Here is a 26,529-nt window from a genome sequence, read left to right as displayed (position 1 = left end):
CAATTAAGGATTTTTTGTATAAATTATAATTATTGAAATGTAACATTACTGACCATCCAATCAGAATTGATATTCATTCACTGCTTCTCCGCGAAGCAAGCGGTATTTAGGGGATAACTTTTTGACTGGTTTGTTTAATATGATTCGGACAAAATAACATAAGTGGAGTGGAATACCTGAATGTTGAGACTTTTAAGGATAAGAAAATCAGAGTTTTCTCCTTTTAAGATAAAAAACAATATTGGAGCAACAATTTTGGAATTAATAAAGAAAAACAATTCAACAAAATTACAATGGTACATTTGTACAATGCTTCATAAAACACCAAAGTTAAGACAACTTCGTATTAATAATCCAGAGCTACTAAAATGTTGTTCATGTTAACCTTACATAACTCTAAATAAAACAATCAAAATTCAGAATATTATGAATGTGATCATTTTTCCGGAGAATTTAATTTAGTATTATTATTTCAAACAATATATTCCCCTGGGAAATATGATACCTTGTTGATAAATATTTGACATAAACTTGCATATTGTTCTGAATTTTACTTTTTAGTTCTATGAAGCATTGCATAATTTTAGTTTTGCTTGATTGTATTGCTTTGTAAATTTCAAAATTATTGCTGCCAATTAGTATTTTACTGATCATTCAAGTCATGTTTTCTATTCACAAAATGATAAGTCATCAGACATTGATTATAAGAAGATATTTATGCCAACTTTATAGAACAATTAGGATATATACACTGCTTCAAAGTTAAGTTAGTCAACAAAGATTAACCTAGGGATAAGGTAAGATATTTCTTCATGAGGTAGCCTATATGTTATCAGTTGGGAAACTTTGTTATTAGAAACCATATACATTTGTATACATTGATGAAGCATTAATGTCTATGTAATGTCTACATTTGAGTTATGATTCTTAAGTCTACGCAGACTTTTTGTATCGCACTAGAACTCTAACAAATAGGCTTTTGGAACAGGGTTATGTTACTACAAGATTGAAGTCATCACTACAGAAGTTCTATGGTCGTCATCATGAACTCGTGGATCGTTATCTTGTATCCATCTGCACCATGGAAATAGATTTATTCAATGGGTCATAGTTTTCCTTTCTTCGTTTGTATACCCCGGACTTGACTTTTTATGAGCAACTCGGCGGGTGTTTCTAAAAAAGCAGAACACGCTTACCCTACCGGTGCACCTGGTCTATGCTCCCAGGTTTAAGTGGAGTTCGAGTTGCTCATTTGCTTTGTTACTTTGTATGTATCATTTTAGTTACTGTATGTTCTTTGTTGTGTATGTCTGTTTTCCATGTCGGGTCTTTGTCCCTCGATTACATTCTTTTGATTACCGCTATAACCTTGGTTCCCTTGATTACTCTTTTAATAGAAAAAAAAAGATTCGTGTTTCATTGACATAAAAAGTTCAAAAAATAATTCAGCCATACGAAGTAACTCCCCGATAGTCAGATTGTCAGGAACGATGTTGGCGGTTTGATTTGTACATTTGTGATTTTAATTTAACTGCACCATTTATGAAAATGACGACATTTGAGAATGAAAACTTTAATGATTTGTTTTTTTTAACTTTAAGGTTATTAATTTCAAATACATATGTAGCTTTACGAACATATGTTCTTATCAACTTTTTATATATGCGATGTATTTCGTTTTAAAGATTTCATTTTGGTATCTTGTTAAAGAAAATAACACGAGTTACAATAAAAAGAAACATGGTGTAAAATGTGAAAGCTTCACTCCTTTTTGAAAGATTTATTAATTGAAACAAAAGTAAGCATGCTTGTCTGAACACGATAACCCAGACAGCATGCCTCCGTTGGGCCAACGTTGGCTAATGGTTGGATCGTTTGCTTTAAGTTGGCGTTAGCAAGACAACGTTGGCCCTACTTTGGCCCAATGTTGTAGTCCGTAGTTCTGGAAATGTTTCTTCTTGATTTATTTTTAACCAAAATGGTTTTTACTTGACAACCACATGATTAAACACGACATTTTGAAATTTTAAATATTTTCTTATCATACAAACGTTTTACGTTGGCCACAATTATGGTCCAACGTTGGCCCTGCTATATTTGATCAACCATTTCATTTTATGTTTCTTTTTAAAAAAAACTTGTATTAGAAGCGAATACTGCGTGAGAGTATTGTTAAATTTTGATTTTCAAATCAAAACCATGATTACATGATTTGCATTTTTCTACATTTGTCCAACCCATAATCAATAGTGAGCCAACACTAAACCAACATTGAACCAACGTCGAAACGACTTTGGTAACAAACATGTTGAAAAAGACTTAGTATTATTTCTGATGCAAAAATGTGTGTTGGTCTCAAGAAAGTAAAACTAGAAAGAAAATCCTGATGTATGGAAGCAAATATTGCATTGCAATACTAAGTTGGACCAACGTTGGCCCAACGTTGAAACGCCAAAATATATATATTTATTAATATAGTTTTACTTCTTTCAAAAAGTATTGTTGGCTCTTTTGTCGAATTCTGTTAACTGCATGTTTAACATTCATGCAACAAGTATTCGCTTGTAATATTTAGAACTTAATAACACAAAAAAATTACTATGAATAACCAAATCTAATTTATGATGACAATAGTGTACATGATTATCTCCCCCTTATGCAGCGTTTTAACTGAGAGCATAATACACCTTTTACAAAACAAAAGTTGTCTTTGATTTTGAACAAATGTATATATATTTTCAATGTAAATTCATTCTAAACACAAAACAGTGACAGACATTATCATATGTCTAATCAATGCAAAAAAATGCAAATTTTCAATATTTAGTATACCAATGCTCGTAGTAACTGCTGATGTTATACTAGATTTTCTTGTTTTAATCTTGTTAACTACAATCAGCTTGTCATTAGTATATTCTTACTCTAATGAATTTATATGATCAACTGAGGAGAAAAGTGAACGTTTACTCTGAAGGAATGCACAGCATCAGCACTCTGCGACATGACCAGGAAACTCAAAATTAAACTATGTTAACTAATATTTTAAGCAATACAATCGTCTGATCATATGGTTGGATTAACGTTGGCATTACGTTGGGCTACCGTTTGCCCAACTATTGTTTGCCTCCGTTGGCTCTCTTTGCACCTACCATGTTGGGCCAACATTGGATACCCTACGTTGGCCCAAGGTAAATGACTCCTTTGAACCAACGTTAGCATGATTTTGCTATGAATTTTTACATAAAAGCAAATGGAGTTGGCATTCGAAATAACAATAGTAAGTAATAATATAGTAGTAAAATAATATTGTTCCAGAACTATAAATACTTTAACTATTTTCACACCTGTATTTTAGATGATCATTTATACATTTACATATAAGCATTCGTTAATGTACAGTTAACATCTAAGATATGAGATCTAGATACATCCATCTAATTGTACATATACAACAATAGTAAACAGTTTGTGATTAGATGAATATTAAAACAATATACCAATCATATATATCATGTATATTACAATTGTCGATACGTTGCGTATTTGTTTTAAGGAGTTACCGCTTATCAACATCACTAAAAGTTAGTGTATAGGGAATTCTAAATCGAAAAATACAATTGTATAATGAAGAAGTTATCAAAATCAAAGCTAAAAAAGTTACATTTAGCCTAAATCAACCACCAAGAGTTCCAATAAGCCCAATTCAACGAATAAAGCCTTAGTGTGTTAGTTATTTTGAAATTTGTAATACTGCAATATTTCATGAATATGATATATTAAGTCTGATATAAGTCTTTTTGAACATTAGTTAGAAGAATTTCACCCACTCCAATATGTTTGTTCAGAAGTTTTTGATTATACAATGTACTATACACATAATTTACAAGAAAAATGATATGAAAGTCTGAAACGTTAATAATACAATACCATATAATACTAATTACAGCATTGTTCATGGTCTTGGCTAATATTTATGTAAACTAAGTATCTATATTACTTGAGTGAACTTGAACGGCGAGGAAAATCATTTACCTATTTTCTCAAAATGAGTACTAATTTTGTGACAAATTTCCTTTCATCGCCAATGATGTTATGATGTTTGAACTAACTATATTGGTCTATTATTGGAATATATTGCAAGTTTTCAATTGCTTTCTATGGTAAATAGGATGATTTTGACCTGTATACGGTCACTTTAAACCAATGGAAGAGTAACATGTACAAATGTTCTTAAAGACTATACTGCATCTCTTCTGTGTCCGTTTTACTAGTCATGAGACTGGATCTCATTGAATGATTCATAGAAACGTAGCTTAAACAATTAAATGCCCTGACCACATTGAATCGCAAATAACATTAATTTGTCAAAAATGTACAAATAACGGATAGGGAAAACTGCATAAAATTTTGTTTGAATTAATGGGCTCAAATCGCAAAATTATAATTTAGTAAATCGGAGGATGCTGAATTGCGTATTAAGGGCAATGTATCCGAGACCTTTGTTAGGCCAAAAACAATCCGATTGTACTTTAAGATGGAATTTTCTATGCAGAGTTTGCAGATCAGATATGTTTCACGAAACTGGCTCAGAACTACCAGAAATACAGTTCGAAAGAACAAAATGAATAAAAGTTTATCAATAAATCTATTCCTGATACAAATAAAAAAAAAATGGTCTTACATGTTATTAAAAATAAATTACTATGAATTGTACTACATGCAAGATAGTATAAATTGATCTATTGGTCTCTTCCCGTATAGCTGTTTCTACAATGGCCGTTTAGGTGTTGGCACTAAGAAGACTGTTTAAAAAGATAATTCTAGAACTGTTCTGTCAAAATTGTTCCTGAACCGGATCTTTTATCATTTTGCAAAAATGCTAAAACAAATCTTATTTGTGTTTAACTATGCTGCATTAATAGTACGAATCTGAATTGTAGCCAGCAGAAAAAATGTCAAAAGTGCCTTTGACTTATGCAAAACATGCAGACATTCAGAAATGATCTTTTCATAAACATATGTTTTTGAAATCAAGAGTTATTCAGACATTCCCTAGAATTGATCACTGTTCTCACAATGTGAAGTTCGTCAACTATAAAAATCATGGGAAAATCGGTAAATGGCAATATAATTCCAAAATCGTTCATAACTTTATTACGTCACATTTAAATTGCCAGATTTTGAATAATCCACCTATATGATAGATTTTTCTTTCAACGGTTTATGTAACGACTAATTGTAGACTTGGAATAAATTAACTTACGATGTCATTGTACTTACTATCCGATTAAAACGATATCTAAGATGGAAAAAGGAGAGTTAATAAGTCATTTTCCATTCACGGTTCAATAACGTAAAATTGTTGAATATTATCCCGTTATCTTCCTGTTGTTTTCATTATTTGCGAAGAAAACGCTTGATTTAAATAAAGCAATACATATTTTCACATAAGAAATTGGACGTATTAACCTCCGTCAAAACATAATTAAGTTGTTACATGGTAAGATAAGGTACAGTTAATTTGTAAACACGTGATATTCTAATTAACCTAAAATTATGTCTTATATGAAGAGGTGTGCAATTAATAAATTTGCAATTATCAATGTTATTATTTGAAAGTGAAATGAAATAGAATTGCACTGCAAAGGAACCATATCGGGTATTTTTTATGATACTTACAATTCAATTACATTTTATCAAAATGATTCCCAACTGTTGCATGTAATAAGTAACAATAATTATTCATATGTCATAATGAATATAGACTACAGTTTGTCTGATACTTATGTTTGGAAATTTCCAAAATATGCCTGGTTTTCACAAAAATATTTACACATTTATTGATGTTTCAGGTACATTCGTAATAATGAGAACACATCGTTTTCTTTTGATATTGGGAATACACATCTTTATTGCGGTTTGTAAGTAAACCTTTGATACATTTCAATCTAACGGTTTTCCTTCCTATATAACTACATTGATTGTAAACTAAAAATAAGAATCTTAACATTATGTCGATAAAAGGATGAAATGTTTGTATCATTGAAAAGTATATATATATATATATATATATATATATATATATATATGCACAAGGAAAATATTTAAGCCACCTGAGACAAAAGTCATTTTTTGCAATTCATTATCATATACAATTAAAGTGAAGCGAGTAATTCCCACATCATAACCGCTAGTGGAACATAGTTTTCATGTAAAAGACAAGCTCAAAACTATTTGCGTGTAAAATGTTAGTATTTAAATAAATTGCAGTCGATATGAAGCTAATTGTCGTAGAATATAATCACGAAAGCGAAGATGCCAAAACATTGTTGAAATACACTTTGCTGGTATATCTTAGTAAACAAAAGGAAAGCAAGTTGACTAAAACTACGTGATTATCGGTCGACTGGTTAGAAAACATTCATGGTGTAAAATGCTGTAAAAAAGCTATAACTCCTAAGATTCGGACGATTTCACATGACGTTAAATCGAGAGGACATGTCTCTTGGTCGGTTGGTACGGCGCAATCCATTTGCTACCCGACCTGCTTTAAACGTCAATTGATGTTTTATAGACGCCTGTCTATCCAAAATGTAACAAATAACATGAAAACAATTGCATTGAAGTTCAAGAAAGTCCCTTTTTGATGAAAACTACAGCCTATACATATTGATAAACTGCCTGTCGACATAACGTCTGAATTTAAGAGCCTTGATCTAAAGAAAAAAGGCTCTTAGTGGGTACCGCTTTTTGACGATTTAAGGTATATATACAAAAAATGCTGCCTTTACATAAACAAAAGATAATGACAACTGTAAAATTCGTCTCTGGTATATGATTGCATCTCCAATTACAGTAATTCAGATTTTATAAATGTTCCAGGAAACTTGACCGGGGAACGCTACATCGGGCAGGTTCTCGAATCACTGATTGTGCCTCAGTTTAAAAGCAGAAACGCTGAACGACTATCAGTCATTGATAATAATTCAAGTCCGCATTGCATCTGCTCGTATTGTTATTATTTCAGTTTCATATACAAGTAAACTCATATTTCAAGTTTTCAGAGTCGTTTATTGAATCTTAATACGCAGGAAACCATTTTTGAACAACCATGTCATCAGTTCAAATATCGATACATGTTTTAAAACAATATCTTTTTAAGAGACCTCGCATGTCGTATAATAATTTCCAATTTCATCGGTTCAAATAATGTGCAAAAAAAATTAAGAAATGTTGCATGTCGTAAGAAATTCCCATTTTAAAAAAGACCACAAAACAAAACAAAAAAAAATCACACAAAACAAAACAAAAGAAAATGAAAAATAAAAATAAAACAAAAATAAAACAAAAACAAAAACAAAAAAAGCAATTAGAATAGAACAAATACAAACCGCGATTTTTTCTTGAGTTCAGTTAATATTCGTTATCTTTAAAAATAGTTTAAGTAAAAGTAATTATATTTGTAAATTGTAGCACGATTTCACGCCTGTGAATATGGCTGGCATTTTTCGGAAGGCTCGTGTTTTAAGCTAAGTACCATAACAAAAAGTTGGGAAAGCGCACAGGTAAGATTAATTTTATATGAATTTGTTATTCATTGTTGTGGAGATTTGTATATAAGACAGACTTTATAATGAGAATGAAAATGGTGAATACGCCAAAAAATGCAACAAAACCACCAGGATGAAAAATCCGCTACAGTTAAGGTGTTCTCTTTTAAGTCTTGCCACCCTAAAAATACTACACAATTGAACACACCCTAAATTAGTTCAAAGTGTCATTTTTCGCATGAACACATATTAAAATCATTTTAAATTATAATTTAATGTAGGAAACCTGCAAAGTTTTGTCATTATTCAATTTTCATAAATGTGTATATAATATCACACTAACTGTTGTACATCGCCTGATATTGTTATAGAAAATTCACCGTGCATATGTAAAGAATTATTTTTCTCACCCGAAGCATTGTTATAATTGATCCATTTTTGGTTTTGGGGGATATTTTTTTTCTACAAAATATTAAAAAATAAACAACTAAATTTTAAGTGAAATATACTTAAATCGTAAATAGCATCGTGACATGATTCGTTTTCTTTCTGTTTATGTTGTAAAACATGTATCAAAGACAAGGATTTCTGCCATTTGCGTATATCAAAACTTCTATTCAATTCGTGTACAAAAAAATATTTTTTATGGATTTTGTGTATACAAAACAAAACAAAAATGTATAAAAGTTTCAGAAAAGTTCTCCGTATAGTTTTAAAATGTTGGAATGATTGTGAGGTAAGCCATTCGAAATATGTCTCTATCACTATAATTTCGAATAATATTTTAGAGGCTTAAATTACGTAAGTATTCAATAAGATTACCCAATTTCAAGTTGTTATCATCTGTATTGAATAAAGAGCATTGCCATGCACTTCCGGCTTCATCAATTCAACAGACTTGTAGATATTCTGGATATTGATTATCACTGGCGTCGATTTAAAAAAAAAGCCGTAAGTGTGAAATTTATCGTAAATTATGACGTCACAATACTATTTTAGATTGTTACGTCATTACCTATGATCAACTTTACTCTTACGACTTTTGTGAATTCGACGCAAGAATCTTTAAAGCACTCTGTTTTTCAAGTCAAGGTAAAAATGCTTGTTACAAGGAAATCGTATTGTTAATATTTTTTTTTAGTTGCAGACTTCGACTAGCAGAGGTTTGACACTGTACCGAAAATAAATAAGTCTTAAATTAAGCTATAACCGTATTCCAAATGTAGTGTGCAAATTTATGTGAATATCCGCGTGTGTTGCAGCGAAAACATATATAGTGAATATTAAGAATCAATGTAATGAGTAAACATAAAAACATAGTATTTGTTACTTCAAATGTTGTTTTTTTTTTCAGGATGACTGTTCAGAAATGGGGGGTAAACTTGCCGAGCCAAAAACATCTAGTGTATTAGAGTTTCTGAGAAACAAGTGCAGATTAGAAACTGCTAAAGAAGGTACTGTTTGTTTTTAGTTCCCTTCGCACGATATCTTCGCTCGCGACATTTAAACATTTTACGTTTTGATTTTTAGAACACATATAAATACACAAATAATACCGATCATTTGTACTGCACATTTCGATATGTTGTTGACATGTTTTAAAAAGTAACTCTAATCATTTGTAAACTTTTTTTATACTTACTAGTTTACAAATGCATGTTACTTAATAAGCTTGAGAAATTGTTGAAGCAATCCTTAACACATGCACATCTAACCAGTCTTCAACTATTCAGTTTTGTTTTTAGCAGATACATGTATTCTGTCAATTTCATGACACGCCTCTGCTTCAGCTAGATATTTAGTGTTGGAGTATTGGTGGCCTTTTTTTTGCACTGCACATTGTGTTTACATTATTACCTAAAACCATTTGAATTAAACATTGAAGATGTTTATATTAAAGTCATCTAAGCCTAACCACGTTACAGAAAATAATGATCCCCGTGCAGGTCCGGGTGTTAAAAGAATAGGCCTGCAGCAGCGCTAAGCTTGTAGTATAAGGGTACTAAATAGTGCTCAGAAACCTAGCCGGGGGCTAGGCGCTCTGCCCACAGAGCAACAGGGATGTGTGCCCCAGGTGGTGGAATGGGGTACCCCTGGCGTGTTACATGCTGGGGTTGTCAGGCTATAATACGGAAAACCTGACCGCAAACCATAGTGGTGCACCGTGTTGGGAAAGCTGCCACGTTCCTCGAACGTTAAAGAACCCTGCTGTGGTATTCGATAGGAGTAGGAACCTTTGCGCTCCGCCACAGGAGGCTAAATTGCCCGACTTACCCATTCCCCTTTTTCTAGTGGCAATCAAAATTTGTCGACCCTATTATCCTTGTGACCCATCCTTTTTTTTTCATTTCATGTTCATTTTATCATTCATTTCATGTTCATTGTCTGAATATAGCTGAAATATTGCTGCTCGGACGTTAAACCCCAACAAACAAACAAAACAAAGACAATAATGAGTCATTCTTATTGAATTTTAATGAATCATTTTCAACGAAATATGTTGGGGGTGAATAGAAAATTACCACAAACAGTGTCCGACTGTCAAAACAATAGGCCTGCAGCAGCGCTAAGCTTGTCGTAAGAGGCGACTAAATAGTGCTCAGAACCTTAGCAGGGGGAGGGGGTAGGGCGCTCTTCCCTCTGAGTGACTGGGTTGTGTGCCACAGGTGGTGGAATGAGGTACCCCTAGCGTGTTACATGCAGGAGTCGTCAGGCCATAATAGGGAAAACATGACCGCCAATCATAGTGGTGCACCGTGTTGGGAGATATGCCACGTTCCTCGTACGTTAAAGACCCCTTCTGTGGTATTCTTTTGGAGTAGGAACCATAGGACTCCACCTCAGGAGGCTAATTTGCCCGAACTTACCCACCTCTACCTATTTCCAGTGGCAATAAAACATTTTCAACCTCATTATCCCTGTGTCCCTTCCCATATTTTATGAACATCATCATCATTCCATGTTCATTTTATCACCCATTTCATGTTCATCGCCTGAATATAGCTGAAATATTGCTGCTCGGGCGTTAAACCCCAACAATCAGTCAATCAATCATTACCAAAATCGATGATAGTGATATAACCACACAGAAAGCAAATGAACCTGAAATACGCATACACAAAACTAAAAATACAAACAATCAAAAACAATGAAACGAAAACACTACAAAAAAACGGAAACCGGTGTTCATTTCAGTATACCAGGATTAAAATAAAAAAGTTGTCTCTGACAAATGGAATTCGTTGGTTTTACATTGACCTTAAATTAGGTTCTGGTACCGATTTTTAATGACAACATGTACATTGTATTTTTAATTATTCAAATAATTTGTTCCAGTTGCAATTTTGCAATCGCCGTGGAATGCTGTTTTAACTTGTGAAAAGAACACAGTTATGTAAATTGATTTCAGATCCTGACAAAAATAGTAAAAATATGTCTTTATTACTTGTACGGTCCTATAATTCTCTTATCCTCTTCATCAAATCTATTCTAGACTTTTATTTTTTTCTCGAAAAGGACCATTAAAGCCAGAGCTTGCCGAGCTACACAAAGTTGTATCGCTTTCAACAAATAGGCTTCTTCTAGAAACAGGGTTATGTCGCTACAGGATTGAGGTCATAACTACAAAAAAAACTATGGTTGTCATCATGAACTCGTGGATCGTTACGGTGTATCCATCTGTGCTATAACAACTGATTTGTTCAATGTGACATAATTTTCCTTCCCTCTTTCGTCTACTCCGGACTTGACTTTTTATGAGCAACTCTGCGAACTCTAGAAATGCAGAGGACGCTTACCCTACCGGTGCACCTGGTCCATGCTACCCATGAGTCAGTCTCAGCAACTTTACTTAAGGTTTCGGATTATTTGGCATTCAAAAAAAGTGCATAAATGTGACCCCAGCTTTCTTGATACTGTTTGAAAGCTTAGGTCATGGGTTATTTGGCAATGAATTGATTCGTACATGATGTTATCAAATCAACACAAATAATTATCATATTGATAAAAATGAAAGACTGGACGTGCATAGTAAGTACTGACAGACCATAGAACAATAACCTTTACATTGAATTATTACTTTCACTACTTAAATATGTACTTAAATATAAATTTGCTGCATGTTTGAAATTGTACCTTGAATATGTATTTGAAGCCTAACATCAAAACCTTTTAGTGACATTCACATGACTATGACTGCATTTTTACTTACAAATATCACTTTTGACAATTTGACAAAACGTTTGAAATATGATTGCTATTTCATATTTAGAATAAAAAGTTTCTACACATAAAAATCACTTATAAACCATTGGGATGTATTCTCCCAAGTTGATTAACAAATAAATTTTATTCTGTGATCATAATAAACAAACTCATACGAATCAATTTATCTGATTTACATGTGGTATACAAACAAATATATTTGAAAATAGTAAAGGAAATTACTGTAAACGTATTAATTTTCGCGGTGTACTATATTTTGCTAATTTTCGCCGTGGACAAAGTAGCGCGCAAAATAGTACCCCGGATTTGATTTATATCACTTAAAACGCTCATCATTCTTTTTATCCGCGACCACATATGTCCTTATTTAACGTAAAACGCCAAAGTTAATACGTTTACAGAATTGAGAGAGTAATCAAGGGAATCAAGATTCTAGCGGAAATAAGAATGTAATAAGTTCAGGCATGGAAAACAGACAAACACAACAAAAAACATGAGGTTATCAAAACAATACATACAAAGGAACACACGTAAATGAGGAACTCGGACTCCACTAAAAACTGGGAGCATGGACCAGGTGCACCGGTAGGGTAAGCGTCCTCTGTTTTTGCAGGAACACCCATCGAAGTTGTTCATAAAGGTCAAGTCTGGGATAGACTAAAGAGGAAAGAAAACTATGACACCTTGCAAAAATCAGTTCTATGGTACACTATGAGATCATGATGACGACCGTAAAACTTCTGTAGTGCTTTCTTCAATCCTGTAACAACATAAGCCTGTTCCAGAAGCCTACTTGTAAGAAGTCTAACGCGATACAAAAATTGTTTGTAGTCACGGCAAGCTCTGGCATGAGTTATGATATGAAAACTACATACGTAGATACTGAAGGGATGTTGCCACAGATGAAGAAAAGTTAAAAAAATTCCAAGTGAAAAGACACCACGTTTGTCGTAAAGTTTTGTCAATAGTTTTGCTTTACAATCGATCTCTAAGTGTAGGTCAAGATATGAGGCCGATTTCACAGTGTCTCTAGTATCTTTTATCTCAGGTTCTTTCAGGTAGATGCTATGTAAGAAATCCCCGAAACTAAAATTGTTTAACGATGATGGGAGATATATTTATTAAAATGTAACGAAACTAAAATATGCATATTGTATTAAAAAGAATCCATTTCAAAACACGCTTATTGCCTAAATATAAAGATCAGTACTATGTCATATTACTGCAGGTTTTTGGATTGGTGGCACAGATATGTTCAACGAAGGAACATGGGTCTGGTCATCTACAAAGGAAGATATTACTGTCCTTGATTGGAATTCTGGAGAACCTAATAACTTCCTTCATGGGACTCAAAGGGAACATTGCCTCTTTATGAATAAAGCCAGCAACGAATATAAAATGAATGACCGTGTATGTTCTAATCAATATAACTACATATGTGAGACATTGCAAGGTAAATATAAGGTACCAATCTACCGTAAGAATTGAAGATATGTGCAACTGGTGTATATGTAAAACATATAACTTTTTTTTCTGTAGTTACCTTTGGATAAGGCTAATTTAATTTCAAATTGTTCTGTCTATGAAACGTATGAATGAAACATATACAGATTATCAAGCTTCAAAATGATGATGATGGAACAAGTAGAATATAAAGAAGAGCCTCAAATTTGATAATGATTGAAACGATGTCTTCAATTGCTTCAATTGTTCAAAAATATGATTTAATAAGATATTCGCGTCCGTCAAAAGTAAGGCTTACCAATAAACGCTTTAGTTTATCTTTACCTTTACATGATACTTTTTATTCCCATTTACAGTTCTAGCACTCTATTTCAACCATGAAGTCATCCATCACATGGCCCCATTGAATCTGTTAATTAATATAATCCATGTATTTTATCATGCACGTAGACTATTAATACTGAAATTATTTGTTACTGTTCTTTTAACATGTTTAATGTTGTATCATGATATTTTATAATGTAAGTCATGTCTATTCAAGACATGTTACTATGGCTTAAATCATGAAAAATAAGAACATACATACAGAGAACTCTCTGCAACCTATGAGTGCAATTGTAAAAACAATACGTCATTAGAATGTAATTTGTAATGGTTATGTTTAACAAAACACATAAACATTATTTTTGATTTAATAAAAAAAATAATTCCTTTTTTGACATGTTGATTTCATGAATACAGTAACTATGAATGGATGTTTTGGTCAATGGATAATATTTAAAAAAAAATTCTTCACCCTATTTCTCGAAATAATTGCACATTGTTTAACCAACTCGGCGGGTGTTTCTAAAAAAGCACAGGACGCTTACCCTACCGGTGCACCTGGTCAATGTTCCCAGTTTTTAATGGCGTCCTTGTTACTCGTTTACTTTTGTTACTTTGTATGTTTTAGTTTAATTACTTAATGTTCTTTGTTGTGTATGTATGTTTTCCACGTCTGATCTTTGTCCCTTGATTACCTTCTTTTAATTTCCGCAAGAATTTTGGTTCCCATTTTTACTATTATATCAGATTTTTAAAAACATTTAGATGGCAAACAAAGTTGTATTTTTAAAGGCATGAGTTTCTGTATAAAATATAGTAAAGTCTTCCTTAATTGTTTTATCACTTGAGTCCAATCTCTTGCTTGTACTTTTAAACAAATGAACATGTTTAATTTCAATACATTTCAATGAAAAACATTGTTATTGAATCCAACTTAGGACTAGAGCTTTTTCCCTGCAAAAACGTCACAACACGAATATCCATCCGCCGTACACCAAATTTATATATATATATAGAAAGGATAATCAATTTGTTATCATGGTTTAGACCTGCACACTCGCTAAATCTAGGTACTCTTCGGCACTCATGATCATATTTTGGTAATTCATTCTGTCTTATTAATCATCCTAAGTTTTGAAGTTACTGTTACTTTTCTGTTACCTCTTTTTTACCTTTTATGAAATATTTGCAGATATTACTACAGCGGTTGCGCCAACACAGTCGGAACTTATTACTTCTACAAGCTATCAGCAAACATCACTACTTGACGAGACTACAACAACAGCTTATCCTTCAACTACATTATCAAACTACGGTACAAGGACAAGACTTCATACCACAACGAATGATCCCAATTCAAATACAGCCAACATAGAATGCACGACTACAACCATTCGACATACAACACACCCGATTGAAACCACTGTTGGTAGTAGCACGCATATTATCTCAACTGGAAGCAGCATGTCGAACCATATTATTGCGAGTGAAGGAGATACCATCAGCTTGCCCTGCCCAATAATTCCATCTATTATGGGTGATGAAATTTTCTGGAAGCGGTTTTTCAACGCAGAAGAATTTCCACTGCCTTCGATAAGCTCTGGTGGAAACATTCAATTTCCTCATTTGATTTTAACGGCGATTAGGTGGTTTGATTTAGGCATTTATGAATGTCATGTCATATCGGAAGGCAAAGCCATGGTTCATTTTATAAATCTGACGGTGATTACTAGTAAGTAAAGACACATGAATATGCTTATTTGTTCATTGTATTGCTCGCGCATTTTTTAAACGACAGTCGGCATTCTAGTAATTGGAAATTGACCTCCTACTTGCTACTTGCTGACGTATGCCTTCACTCTAACAAATACAGTTTCATAGCTGATCTGATCCAAATAGAAAGAACATTGCGCAATCTGTCTTGGTGGGATTTTATATACCTCAGCTACCACAAAAAACTTGAAATACAGGACACAACAGGCACTATGAAGTCAGCCTAATATCTTAAAATGCACTAAGATTTACAAAATTACAAATCATACTGATCATGGCCGATGAAAAAAGAAAACTCATGATGACCAAACTATTCGACAACCGCAAAGAATTATCATTCCGTATAGTCAACTTTCCTTTCATGCAGTCGCGATCAATTCTAACCTCCCTTCGATTCTGTAAAGATTGTCTGTCATAGAACAGTTTTAAATTGTCAGAAACTGTTATGACCCGCCACACACCTTGTCAGGGTTTGTCAGTCTTTTGGACAATCTATGTCATAATCTGTCATGGGTCCTGACACTCTCCTATCAGGAACTATTTTAGGTAGAGAAGATACGTGGATTATAAGAGTTCCTGACAGATCGTACCTGACAATCACTAGCTCTAAAATACCTCTCTGATTGACAGTACATGTACGTGATAAAAAAAAACTCGAACCCCGATTCGTTCGATGGGAAGGAATCCTTGCTATGTCTGAACTTAATATTTTTTTTTCAATTTTCGACAGACATTTATGTATGGCATGCAGTACCAACAAAAATTATTGCCTTCCGTACCTGCTATGCCCCTGATTTTTAAGAATTTCGACTGATTTTTTTTGTCGTTGCAGACATCAGTATGATACAGAGTACCTATATATATTGACAATTTTAAATATTTTATACAGACATTTTAGACCTTCATGAAACTTAAAAGTGTTCTAACGCATACATTTTGAAATAATATGAAATTTTTGGTGAATTTTGACTGATATATTTAAGTTGCAGTCACCCATATGATAGTCATATAGAAAAGTAAAACATTTAATCATTAATTTCAGACCATTTTGAAATTTAAAAATGATCCCACTCATGCACCTTGCAGAATTGTGTCAATTTTAAGAATTTTGGCTGAAATTGATTGATATTATTTGATTTAAATATATGTGTCGCAGTTATACACATGATAATTATTTGAGACAATTAAGCATTTTAGTCGTTAATTTTTATACCCTGTTGGAAATTAGAGGTGCTCACACTTATACATTTTTCAAGAATATGGCATTTGTAAAGAATTAATATGTGCAGCCACTAAATGATAGTTTTATTGAAAAAAAATAGCCAAAAATATTTAGACCCTTACGGGAATTAAAAGCGTGCGCACTCATACATTTTGCAGAAATATGTCAATTTTAAGAATTTTGGCTAAAATATATTTGTCATTGTCACCCACACGATATAGGTTATATGGAAAAATAGCATTTTAGTCATTAGTTTTAGACCCTCATGGAAATTAAAAGTTCCCCCACTCATACATTTTGCAAGAATATGGCATTTTAAAAGAATTTCGACTCAAACTAATAAGTTGCAGTCACTATATGCAGTTTTATTGATAAAATAGCATTTTAGTTAATAATTTTAGACCCTCGGAGGAATTAAAAGTATGCGCACTCATACATGTTGCAGAAATATGTCAAGTTTAAGAATTTTTACTGAAAAAGATTTTCCACAGTTGCCCACTTGATAGTTATATGGGAAAAATGTGGCAACATGCCTTCAGGTACTGTGTACGGATTTTTCAGATCAAAGTTCATATGGTAGAGCTTGCTGTAACTACGCAGACTTTTTGAACGGTGCTTGACTCCCTACAGTTTGGTTTATTCAACAGTGCATGCTGCTATAAAATTGAAGTCTTCACTTCAGAAGCTGAATGGTTGTCATCATGATCTCGTGGATCTTTATATTGTATCCATTTACACCATAACAACAATTATGCACATCGTGTACTAGATTTTTTATCTCTTTGCTCTACCCGGGACAAACAAAATGTCATAAGCAACTCGGTGTATATTTCTTGAAAGGCATCAGACGCTTGCTGTACTGGTGCACTTCATCCATGCTTCAAGTGTTTTATGGAGTCCGGGTTACTCTTTTTCTTTTGTTTCTTTGTACATGTGTTTTACTTCGTTTATTTCATGTTATTTTTTTGAGTGTGTCTGATATCCCTGCCTTGTTTTTCTCCTTGGAATATATTCTATTGATATCGCTCAAATCTTTGTTCCGTTATTACTCTTTAAATGTATATTTAAGGTTTTTGTAATCCGGCAAAATTGGATAAATCGTATACAAATGCATTTCAAAAGCCAACAATATAAGTTCACTCAAATATGCTTTCTCTATTTGAAAAAGACAATTATTTCAACTATTCACCGCTGGAGTTGCTCCTATAATTTTCAATAAAATGTTAGAAAAATGGGGTTTTTGACAGATTTATCTGCCCTTGAAATGTTCTTTTTCAGTGCATTTCAATGAAACCATAACTCAATTTACCATAATGTTTGGCAAAATGTTATTTTTTTCTCTTGATTTTGTTGGTTCAAATAGTCAAATTTAATTTTCAAAATTTTGGGTATGTTTCTTACCATTTTTTATCCACTCTCTCATTCTGATACTTTTTAAATTTTGACAGATTTTAACTTATTGCGTATATAGTAATCAAGGATTATCTGAATACGTTTAATGTTTTCGTCTGTTAAGTGTTTATGACTAATTTTTTCCGTTACTTTTTGTTATACTAAGCCATCTTCTGACCAAAGCAATTTTTTGCTTCGTCGTAGTCGCAAGTGCTTGGTTAACATATATACAGCTAGTATAACAAAATGTTCTCTACTTCGATTTAGAATAATGTTGTCAAGATTATACTTGCAATAATATCTGAAAATATGGACTCTGAAGGTTAATTTTTTTTATATTGTATTTTTTATTTGAATTAAAGGTGAAAACTTTTGCCCATGTGCATGTGACTACAGGCAAAGGCTAATTTACTGGACTTCGCAAGGAACTTCAAACAAAACGTATGACGAGTTGATAATTGAGCTAAAACCTACACTTGCTGAAATCGAAGACAATTTAAGACTGAATATAACAAAGCTTTCGTCTTATAAACGGAGAAAAACAAGTGCCGAAGATGATCGTGTTTCGTCGAAAAGGATTGGATATTTTGGTGCTGTTATTCTGGGAATTGTTCTTGGGTTGTTATTGATTATTGATATGAGTAGGTTTCTTCAATTGACCAAAGGGATATTTCAAAAGAACTGTGCCACTCATTAGAACACAATCTGTGTAATATTCTATTAATTCGACACATTAATATGATATGTTACATTATACATATACAACTCATATATTACATTGATGGCAATGAAATTCGATATATTAGTGGCGGTAAAATTCGATATATTTTAGACACCAAATAAGAAACAATGTATTATATTTTAAAATTGTGAACGTAATATATGCCATTCTGATAAAGAAAGAGCATAATAATGGTCTTATATACCCGTTCATCCATGCTTTTGTCAACTGCTCACGGAAATCCCAGTAAAATGATCATTATTCACAGTTTTGTGTTCTAATATTTTTTTTGTGGTTTACATTCCCGTTCTTGTTCTTATTTTTTTATTCTTTTAAGGTTTAATTATCGTACTGTGTAGGATATATATGCCGGTACGTATAATGTTACAAAGACCGACTTGCTATCAAAATATGAAACGTGACATCACAATGTAAATCATTAACGAGTCATCTAGAGCAAGATACGCTTAAGTACCGTAAAAGTATAATAGTAGCAAGTAATTCATGATACCTTGAAACAAAAAGCAGTATGCAGACTACTCGGTCGATGGTCGTCAAAAAAAAAAATAAAAAAATAATGGACCTCAGTTATGCTTCGGTTTAGATAATAATTTACGGCAACCATCTGGTTTAGATTATGATCATCGATATCATCACAAATGTTAAGAATATTGATTGAGTTATCTTTCGTTTGCTGTATAACACATTACTCGGTATTTCATTTTTTTTTCAGTACAGTAATACATTTAATGCGTGTCCACTATTAAAGAAACACAATTATATATTTAGCCATTCAAATCAATATGTATTCATCTTGTTTATGTTTTGAGTTACATGTACAACACAAGCTAGGGATAATAAAATTTAAAAAAATACATAAATGTCATCTTATGGGCGTAAGTGAACTGTATAAGTGTAATAATACGACATAAACATGTCACAAATGTAGCAAGAGAATAATCGTGCGTGTTTTACAAATATGTTTCCTCTTGGACTCTAATATATGTACGTTTAAGCAATGTTGTTAGGTTTACTGAGGTCTAAAACATATTTAAACGGATCTATCGTTTAGACAGATTTTCGGATTATTCAGGGTTCAGTGTTGACAATGTTTACTATTTTTTTGACTTCCGAATATCATATTTTTGGTGAGGACGAGAATGGTTAAAAAAAAACAAACATAATTCACACAGTTTGGTCATGAACAAAATATACTTTAAAACACAAATTGAATAAAATTGCTCTGTCAGAAATTACGTTATCTCGTGTATGTAATATAAAACTGATTGTTTAAAGCAGACATACTTATTTTGTAATAATATTCACGTTAGTCGAGACAATATCGACAAAACAATAAAGATGTGCATAATCAAAAAGTTTTACGTAAGAACAAAAGTTCCGTCTATTATAGGCAAAGCTTTAACCATATTTACGAAATAAATCATGGAAACTTCTTTTTGTCTTTGGTTTACCATGGGCTGGCCAATTATGCCGCTTTGTTTTAACCCGAGCAACAACGAGCGGTTAAATAAGGCAAACAAATGGCCAGCCCGTGATAAAACAATGAAAAAAAGGGAGTTTCCGTGATTTATTTTGAGCCTAGTAAGACTAGTTCCTTCATATTTTTGTATATGGACGCAGCAAACATGTTGTTCGAAATCTTGATCATGTTTTATCAATGTTTTACCACGGCTGTGGAATAAAAAGCGTTGAAGCACGCCATATTGGAATCAACCATCGTTATTGTATGTTGTAATTGGAAAGGAAGTTGTACCATATTATGTTATTTTGTGTAACGTCTCGTTGACTAATAAAAAGATAATTAAATGGCCTTTGTATTTTATTTCGATATATTTTTTGTTTTAAATTTTTGCTTTTAAATGCCCTCATGTTAACAAAAAGATCTTATAACTTTAGAAAAGACTGTCATACACTTAACACAAACGGGAAAATACTGTATATCGATTAATGTACGTGGTGGATTTTCCTAAGAACAGCGATAGAGTATATATAATAAGGGATTTTCCTTTCCATTTATTCAAGAGAGTAAATAACACACAATATATCCGTAAACAATAATCCATTACTCAACGGTACCAATCGACATTAGTTCATAGACCCGTATATAACACTTTGTCAAGGGAAAACAGATTTGAACATTTACATGATAAGTCTTTCCGATAACAAAATAATTGTGATTTCATTTATAGACAGTAATAATATAAAGTCGACTTGAATATTCATTTGATGCCATACATGTAAGACAAAAAAGATAGAAAATAACATTATTAGATTCCTCATATAAGTTTGAACTTATCATCGTCAAATATAACACGTTCACTAGAAAAAAAAACTTTCATATATCATTTCATTTTCATTATCCGTATTACTGCCCTTCGAAGGCATTGTAACGTTTTGTACGTGAATGTTTATGCTAATTAATAAGCCTTTACTTCTCAAGATCCCTGGAATATTTGTTTTATCTTCATTACCCTTCAAGGTCTGGTTCCTTTGATTTCTCCTTCAATTCAGTTCTAAACACGAATTGGTATTCAATACTCCATTCTTTTCGGAATGTTATATACTGAATAAAACAACAATTTACTTTTTTTTTCAAATTTGGTAAATTAATATTTTGTGTGTGCTGTAGTGGGTGTCGCTGTTGTTGTTTGATGCAATTTTAGAGTTACATTTGATTTTTCTGTAAAAAAAGTTATTATGGCCGCAGCAAAGTTTCGCAATGTTAGAGGCAATAGGACACATTGCAAATGATATTTTACACAAATGAATAAAAATATAAAGAATAAAATTTGTCAAACAAATCTAATTTTTATGGTTAATCCTATCTTTCCAGTTTTTTTCGTGACAACATTCCATTTGTACAATTTCATTTTTATGCAGTTAATATTTAAGACTTTCATCAAACTTGTCGCTCTCAGGTTATTCTTCCGTTTTCGTTGTTTTCTTTTTTTGTTTTTTTTTGTTTTTTTTTTGTCCATAACAGGCAAGTGCATGCGACCGTTACTGCCATGGGTAAAATAGCCATTCGCAACTCGCTAAATGAAAGTATCTTATATAGTTCAGATGGTCAATGAGTAAATGAATCCAATTTTTTATAAGCAGGTGCACATCTTTGTATGATTCTGGATTTTAGTATATTCAAATTTTACAACAATTTAAGCATTAATTACTGTTTCATCATTATATAACGGAATTTTCGTGGTGGTTACTGTAAATTACACTTGGTTACACGGCTCCCATTAATACGACACATATTCTATACAAATTACTCTTGATCTTTCTTGTTATTTCACACCTTTGGCTGTAAAACGGAAGAAAAACGGTGCGCTCGACTCGTCTAAAAAAGGAATTTATCATATCCATGGACGAAAATCAAGATCTTCAACAGAGACACGTGTAAGAATATATTATTCTTTCATTTCCTGTCATCAATTGCAAAGCAATTTGAAAAAAAATGCCTGAAAGGATATATGGAGTGACAGTGGTTCATGTGTACCAAGGTCAATGCTTTCTCGTGATATGAAAGAATGACTTGTGGAAAAGACTATTGGGTTACACACTATTTATCAGTTTCATTTGCAGTACAAGGGATCGTAAAATTCAAAAGTGCATTAATGTCATCCAATGCGCATAAGTGAACTGTTAAAGTGTAAGAATACAACACAAATATGTCACAAATGGAGAAAAAGAAAATACATGTTTTCACAGAGTTATTTGTTTTTTTATCTGAACTTTATCATTTGTTCTGTTCAGTAAAGTTGTTAGGTTTACAGAGGTCCTAAACATATTTAAACGGATATATCGAAGATTTTTCGGATTATTCAGATTTCGGTTGAAGCTTGTTTCACCCAGTTCTTGTGGAGTTCAAGTTGTTCATTTACTTTTGTTGCTTTGTATGTATTATTTTGGTTATTTTATGTTCTATATTGTGTGTGTCTCTTCTCCATATCTGGTCTTCGTATTCCATTCTTTTGATTTCTGCTGTAACCTTGGTTCCCTTGATTACTTTTCCGACATTTGTTTTCTTCCCAAAATATTATTTTGCTAAGGACAAGAATAGTTGAAAGAAAACAAAATCGCACATTTTTGTTTAAATTAGCACTGTTTACTTTGAAATTCAAATTGCACACAATTGCTCTGTCGGAAAGTACATTATCTCGAAAATGATGTATGTAATAGAAAAGTTATTGTTTAATGCAGACATATTTATGTTGTTGTAAGGATGTGTTTATATTTCTGTTAGTCGAGATATTATCGATAAAAAAGGCGCATCATTAAGTTTAATGTATGTACACAAGCTTGGTCTATCATAGGCAAGGTTTTAATCATAGAAGAACATGAAGAATACGATTGTCATAAAAAAAATCATTCCATTATGGTGAACCTGATCTTTCCGACTTTTTGTGAATTGTGTAATTGCATTGTTATGCAGTTAATATTTTAGGTTATTATTACACTTGTCGCACACAGGTTATTCTTTCATTCCGTTTCATCATTTGTATAGCGACTTATAAGGCATCGCTTCTCACAATCACAGTTTGTCAATTGCATAAAAGGGGAGGGGGAATGATAAACAAAAGTCTAAGCTGCTCATGTGTATCCAGACAAATGCCCACTGGAAATATAAAAGAAATACTTTAAAAAGAGACTAATACAGAACATTTGTTTTGAAGTTTAACCCATCAAACAAATATTTCATAACGCCCAGTTCTGCCCTTCGTTTTTTAACAGTACATATATAACGCGGATTTTTATTCATTCTGGATTAACATTTAATTAAGCATTAAATTCTGCATTGATTTTGAAATCATTTTAAATGCAAAGGTCAAGCACGGTCTTCAATGTTCACACGGAAACAAAAAACTCCATAGACATACCCAAGCCAGACACAAAATCGACCAATCGACGGGTAACGTGTAATTTCTCAAATGTATTGTGTATGCAGTTATAAATCAGATTTTATAATAGTAATATCGATATCGAATCGTCTTAAAAATAAAGCAATTTCACAGATGCCAATATCAAGTACCGAAAACAAGTTGATTTAATTATCTTGTGTGTTTTTTAATGAAATTGACTCTACGCATTTGAAATAGTTTATTTAGTACTCACATGGTATGTACAATACCCTTATACGGCCCAGGCGAACAAGTATAAGGGTCCCTGTATACACTAAAAACATTGTTTCTCAGGGCTGAAGTAAAAGAAAATGAAAAATTTATCCATCCATAGTAACGTATTTAGTTTAAAAAATGAAGCATATTATACATAGTGTATCATACAGAATTGCTTTGTTAAACCTCGGCATGTATAACAAGTAAACTTAAAATCAATATGTTCTTCGTAAATAGTTGAAGTTTGGAACTTAGGGAAAAGTTATCAAGTTCAATTTTTAAACTGAATTTCTTTTTCCTGTGTGCTATGTATATGGGAGTAGGTTTTTTTTTCAAAAAATTAATTTGGTTTCGAATTTTTCATGTCTAAATTCACCAAAATTCACGAGAAATGATATTGTTTTTATTATTACAGATGGGCAACACATTCTGAATTAAAACAGACGAGTAATTTATCCAGAAAACCTTCGACTGTAACTATATAAAAAAAAGAATCAATGAAAACCTTAATCCGAAATGTCAGAGCAAAAAGGAAGAAACCTTCAACAAAGAAAAGTTTAAATAATTCATCCAACAACATTATTGGAAATTTATAAACCGCATATTATACAATTTAAACAGACTGCGAAAAATGGGCACATCAAATGGAAAATGTCATTTTTGTCACGAAGAAAATAATATCGAGACCATAAAGCACTACAAAAAAATCGACAATTAGAGACAAAACAGTTTGATTGTTTTTGGCTACTTTGTTCTAAAAGTAAACAAAAATAAATGAATATGATACATTAGGTTATAATCAAATATACGAAGAGTGGGAAATACCTTATAATAATACACTTATTTATATATGACTGTGACTAGAGTCTATAACGTAGACGATTGGTATCGATGAAAGTTGTGTAATAGTAACAAAATTCAGATCTTCATTGTATTGCATTTCAAAGATAAATGTCTGTTAAGTTATCTTTAATCGACAAAACACAGCTTCAACATTAACTAAAGACAATAGTGTGTTATACAAGGTTATCAGTTTATTATAACGGGCGACTTAATCAACGCTTGTCAACAGTGCAGTAAATAATAAACTAATGATTTCTAAGGTAAGACGTACTGATTTTTTTTGTCTTTTTTTCGTGAATTATTCTAAATAATTTCTTTGATACTTTTGCAGATGACTTGATGCAATTTCAATTTTTCTTATTTTAATGAAATATTTCATGTATTTTTTTCAGAACATTTGCAACATTACAGTTTCAATGTATCATAATTATAACTAACGCTTGAATACAAGTTAGAAATAAAACATTACTCAACATTCAGTTTTTCAGTCTAATATACAAATTTAAAACTTTTAATCTTCAAATCTGCAAGCAAATATACGTAAGATAACTATTATATCGCAGTATAAGGAATATTCAATGTTAATAGCATTCTGAAAATCAGTGGATAATGAATTTCATTCGATTCTGTTTGTGAATTATTATTTCTTGCATTTATTTATCGTTGGTTTCCAGCACCTTAGCATTTGTTTTGTTAGTTAAAAGTTGTGAGGTTGACTCTACAGCTGACTCAAAAGATGTAATATCGTTTAGTTGGATCTTTCAATCTCAGTTTCCGTTATATAAATAACATATTATCTTTAAACAATCCTAGTTTCGGGGATTTGATATATCGTATCTATATAAATACTCAAAAGAACTTGAGATAATGGATACTACAGACAACGTGAAGTCAACTTCATATTTTGAACTATACTTAGAGATCGATGGTAAATGAAAACTATTGAGCAAACTACACGACGAACGCGATAATGTTTCATTCTGTATTGTCAACTTTCCTTCCATCTGTGGCAACATCCCTTCAGCACCTGCGTATGGAGTTTCATATCGCCGTAACTACACAGACGTTTTGTATCACGCTAGACGTCTAACAGCTAGGCTTTTGGGACCGGGTTATGTCGCTACAAGATTGATATGATATCATCACTACAGAGTTTTTATGGTCGTTATGATGACTCGTGGATCGTCCCGGCACCGATTTTGTTCTTTGTTTTAAAAGCACCCCAACCCTTTATTTTGGGACATTTAGCTGTATTTTGCAAACTTTGGGAAAATATTTTATAGGGGACCGAAATGCGTCATATGCCGATCTGGAACTGAAAACTGATACCGAACTGACAAATACCTACTCCCAATATTAATTAGGTTATGACTTGCCGAAGAAAAACATTCCCCAGAAGTGAACAAAGCACCGGGTCCAGAAATCACATCTCGAGGAACATTTCACTGGTTTTTTTACCCAGTTTTCTAAAATTATGTCTGGCAATTGGGAAATTTCCTTCCTTTGAGAAAAATATTTTTCAATACTTTTGGAAAAGTCTCCAGGAGTTTTACAGGTTTAATCTTAATGACTATGTTCCAAATAAATTTCAAGAAACATTGATAAACGGCATACCTAATATATTTTCAAAACATCTGCAGTTGAATCAACCTATTCTACGACTGAATCCGAAGTGAGCTTTTTTTTTTCTTTCTTTTTTTTTTGCTGATTATTCGGCAGCAACTACAGCCATAACAGCTATGACTGCTTCGACCACTAGTCAGTATGCACAAGATAAAACTTCGCCAACATCGTCAAAATACAATGAATCAACAGCTTTAGACACATCTCAGCAATATGCAACTAGCAAAACAGATTTGACATCACCAACAACAGGCAACG

At 32.4% G+C, this 26,529-nt stretch overlaps 1 protein-coding gene across 2 annotated transcripts; it reads left to right on the top strand.

Annotated features, from left to right (window-relative positions):
* Nucleotides 1-586: 586 nt before the first annotated feature.
* On the top strand, nt 587-20,489 carry LOC148605187 (uncharacterized). 2 transcript variants are annotated; one of them, XM_088550164.1, is made up of 7 exons: nt 587-797; nt 5,853-5,921; nt 7,474-7,565; nt 8,905-9,004; nt 13,003-13,227; nt 14,755-15,294; nt 18,312-20,489. In XM_088550164.1, exons 2-7 carry the CDS (start codon nt 5,867-5,869, stop codon nt 18,644-18,646), a joined length of 1,347 nt encoding a protein of 448 aa, XP_088406290.1. In that variant the 5' UTR covers nt 587-797; nt 5,853-5,866; the 3' UTR covers nt 18,647-20,489. The 2 variants fall into 2 exon arrangements, with proteins under 2 accessions (XP_088406290.1, XP_088406291.1); XM_088550165.1 differs by lacking the exons at nt 587-797; nt 5,853-5,921 and adding an exon at nt 5,959-7,039.
* Nucleotides 20,490-26,529: the final 6,040 nt, after the last annotated feature.

Source organism: Perna viridis, chromosome 10 (genome assembly GCF_037379345.1).
Source record: "Perna viridis isolate PV_CMFRI_1.1 ecotype Kerala chromosome 10, ASM3737934v1, whole genome shotgun sequence".
Classification (NCBI taxonomy): domain Eukaryota; kingdom Metazoa; phylum Mollusca; class Bivalvia; order Mytilida; family Mytilidae; genus Perna; species Perna viridis.
The sequence above is the reverse complement of the archived record's forward strand: the minus strand, read 5'-3'. Positions and strand labels throughout refer to the sequence as shown.